The sequence below is a fragment of the Monoraphidium neglectum genome (assembly GCF_000611645.1).
Source record: "Monoraphidium neglectum strain SAG 48.87 unplaced genomic scaffold scaffold03193, whole genome shotgun sequence".
NCBI classification, from domain to species: domain Eukaryota; kingdom Viridiplantae; phylum Chlorophyta; class Chlorophyceae; order Sphaeropleales; family Selenastraceae; genus Monoraphidium; species Monoraphidium neglectum.
In genome coordinates this window covers 1-2,596 of record NW_014010435.1, presented here as the reverse complement: position 1 = coordinate 2,596, position 2,596 = coordinate 1, and the positions used below count along the sequence as shown (strand labels likewise).

The 2,596-nt window shown below is 65.3% G+C and overlaps 1 protein-coding gene across 1 annotated transcript; it reads left to right on the top strand.

The window, feature by feature from the left end:
- Nucleotides 1–354: 354 nt before the first annotated feature.
- MNEG_12337 (hypothetical protein) lies at nt 355–2,180 on the top strand (the record flags this gene model as incomplete). The annotated part of the gene is made up of 5 exons (XM_014039190.1): nt 355–534; nt 725–832; nt 1,160–1,311; nt 1,627–1,722; nt 1,955–2,180. 5 exons carry the CDS (start codon nt 355–357, stop codon nt 2,178–2,180), a joined length of 762 nt encoding a protein of 253 aa, XP_013894644.1.
- Nucleotides 2,181–2,596: the final 416 nt, after the last annotated feature.

Genomic DNA, 2,596 nt, shown 5'->3' with positions numbered 1-2,596 from the left:
CCAACCGAAGAAGGCCTTATCACCGCGTCCGTGATACCTGTTGAATTCTGAAAAACATATTCTCGCTCTGCGAGTGTGCTTGACGTGCACCTTAATAGATACACGAGGGTTGACCAGCTGACGCGCCGGCCGCCCACGCATGGGCCTTGCAGCAAGAACGGGACTCCCGTGAGAGGCCGCTAGAACGATCGTGGCTGCCCAGAGGGCGCAACGACGGCGGCAGGGTTGTTCGGCGGGCGGGCTGCGGCACCGCGCGCCCAGTGGCGCACTGCTGAGCGCAATCGGCGCACTGCCGCGACCGCCGCAGCCAGGGGCCCCTGAATACAAGGAGAGCGGCGCAGCAGCTTGCGAACGATGTGGTTCAAGTTTGCCGTCGTGGCAGTCAAGCTTTCCGGCCCCAAAAAGGCCGCCCACGTCTTTTTGAAGCGCAGCTACAACGGCGGCGCGTTCGAAGTCGGCGACGCCCCGCTGGCGGCGTTCTGCCTGCCGCTCGGCGCGGACTCGCAGACGCCCAAAGACCGGATGGCGCCGGAGGTGAGCGCGCAGGAGCGCGCGGCCGCTGCGGCCGCGCGCGACATCCAACGCACGACGCCACCGTAACACCCACCGCTCCCTGTCGTGGACGTGTTTGCCGGGCGATGCTGTTGCAGCAGCATTCAGCCCTTCACCAACATTGGCTTATACATACTACATATGAACTGATCTTTTCAACCTCCCCTACCAGGAGTACACTTTCACACTGACCCAAGGGGACGGCTCCCGGGTGCAGGGCTTCTGCCGACGCTTCCTGCCGCCCGCGCCGCGCATCGGCAGCCGCCTGCGCTACCCGCAGGTGCTCTGCCTCGTGTGCGAGGCCGGCTGGGCGGCGCTGTTTTTCAAGGCGAGCTGAGAGGGGGGGTGTGCGGGGCCGGTTGCGGGGACACGCCTGGATGGGCGTGTGACTAGCTGCGGCGGCCCCGTATGCAAGGGCGGCCTAATTGATCGAAAAAAACAGCGGCGAGCCGGCAAGCCTCGGCCCCTGGATGCTGAGAGCATTAGGGCGTCCGGGCTGCCGGCCTCTGGCGAATCGGCCAACACAGATGTGGCAGCTGCGCCGGAGCAGGGATGAGGCCAGCCCTGCGTACGCGCCTGCATCTCGCTTTTGGTTCCCTGCACGCAGGCGCTGGAAGTTGTCGAGCAGCTGCTGTGCCAGGGCGAGCTGCTGCTGGACCTGGGGAACGGGCAGCTGCCCGAGGGCTGCCTGGCGGGGGCGTTCCTCGCGTCGCTGGGGGCGCAGCTCTCGGAGCGGCCGCCGCTCGGCAGCGTGATCAGGTGCAGCCCTCTTTTTCGCTAATTGGCAATCCTGAGCCCTAGTTCGTGAACTTTCCCTCTCTCCCCCTCTCTTTGTCTCTCTCTCCATCTCTCTCCCTCTCTCTCAAAAACACACACACACACACACACACATGCGCGCGCGCGCACAAATAGCAAGCTTGACACAGCAGTCTCTCTCGAACCATGCTGCTCCGGCCGCCTGGGTTCTGTGCATCAAGAGCGTTTTGCGACGAAGAGAGAGGCGCCGTGCCAGCTGGGGCTGACCCATGCCGCCCCCTTCCTCCCGTGCGGGCGCTTGCCTCACCCCCCTTGCAGGGTGGCGCTGCCGCAAGCGGCGGCGCCGCTGTCCGTCAGCCCCCCCAAGCGCACCAGCGCCGGCCCCGGCAGCGCCCCCGCCCCGCCGCTCGAGTTGTGAGCGGCCTTCGACTCGTCTGCCTATTTGGGGTGTCCTTTCGAATCTCAACCAGCAACCACCCCAGCGAGCAGCAACCCTGTACATCGGCGAAAGCGTTTTACGTCGCACAAACGTCTCCAGTCCGAATGCGAATTGCTGCACCCAGACCGCCGTCTGGACCCAAACCATTCGTAATCGGAAGCCTCTGAACCCTAAACCCTACCCCCTAAACCCTGAAACCCTCCACAGCTCCTCTGAGGCCCTGGAGCTGCAGATCCCGCCGGACTGCGGCAACGGGCAGTCCAATGCAGGGGTCAGCCTCGCGCGCCTGCTGTGGCACGTCCCCGTGCCAGCGATGGTCACACTCGTCGCGTCGCTGCTGATGGAGCGGCGCGTGGTGCTGGTGGGGCAGAGCCGCGACGTGGTGTCTGCCGCGGTGTGCGCGGCGAACGCGCTGCTGTACCCCTTCAAGTGAGGGGGGTTGGGAACAACATGGGAAATCGAACCGAGTAGAGGGATCAGGCAGGGGTTGGGGGTGTTGAAAGCGAGGAAGGCGCGGCGGTGGCGGTGGTTTGGGGTGCGCGTTGTGCTACCAGGTGGTTTTTGGACTCGCTTGTCAGGGGCACGCGGGAGGGCTAGAGCTGCTGCCCTCCCAGTTGCGGTCAAACCCCGGTCAACGCTCGCGCGCGCAACTTCCATGTAAAGGCACGCTCCCACCTCCCCAAAGTGCAGTCGCATGCAGCGCGGCCCCTCCTGATGCGCCCGATCCAGCCATCTTTGTCTCACCCCTCCGCCCCTTGGGCCCCCACCAACACCCTTCACCAACCGCTGGCCCCTTCCAGGACCCCCAACAACCGTTCCTACCCTCCACGACCCCCACCGACCGAACCC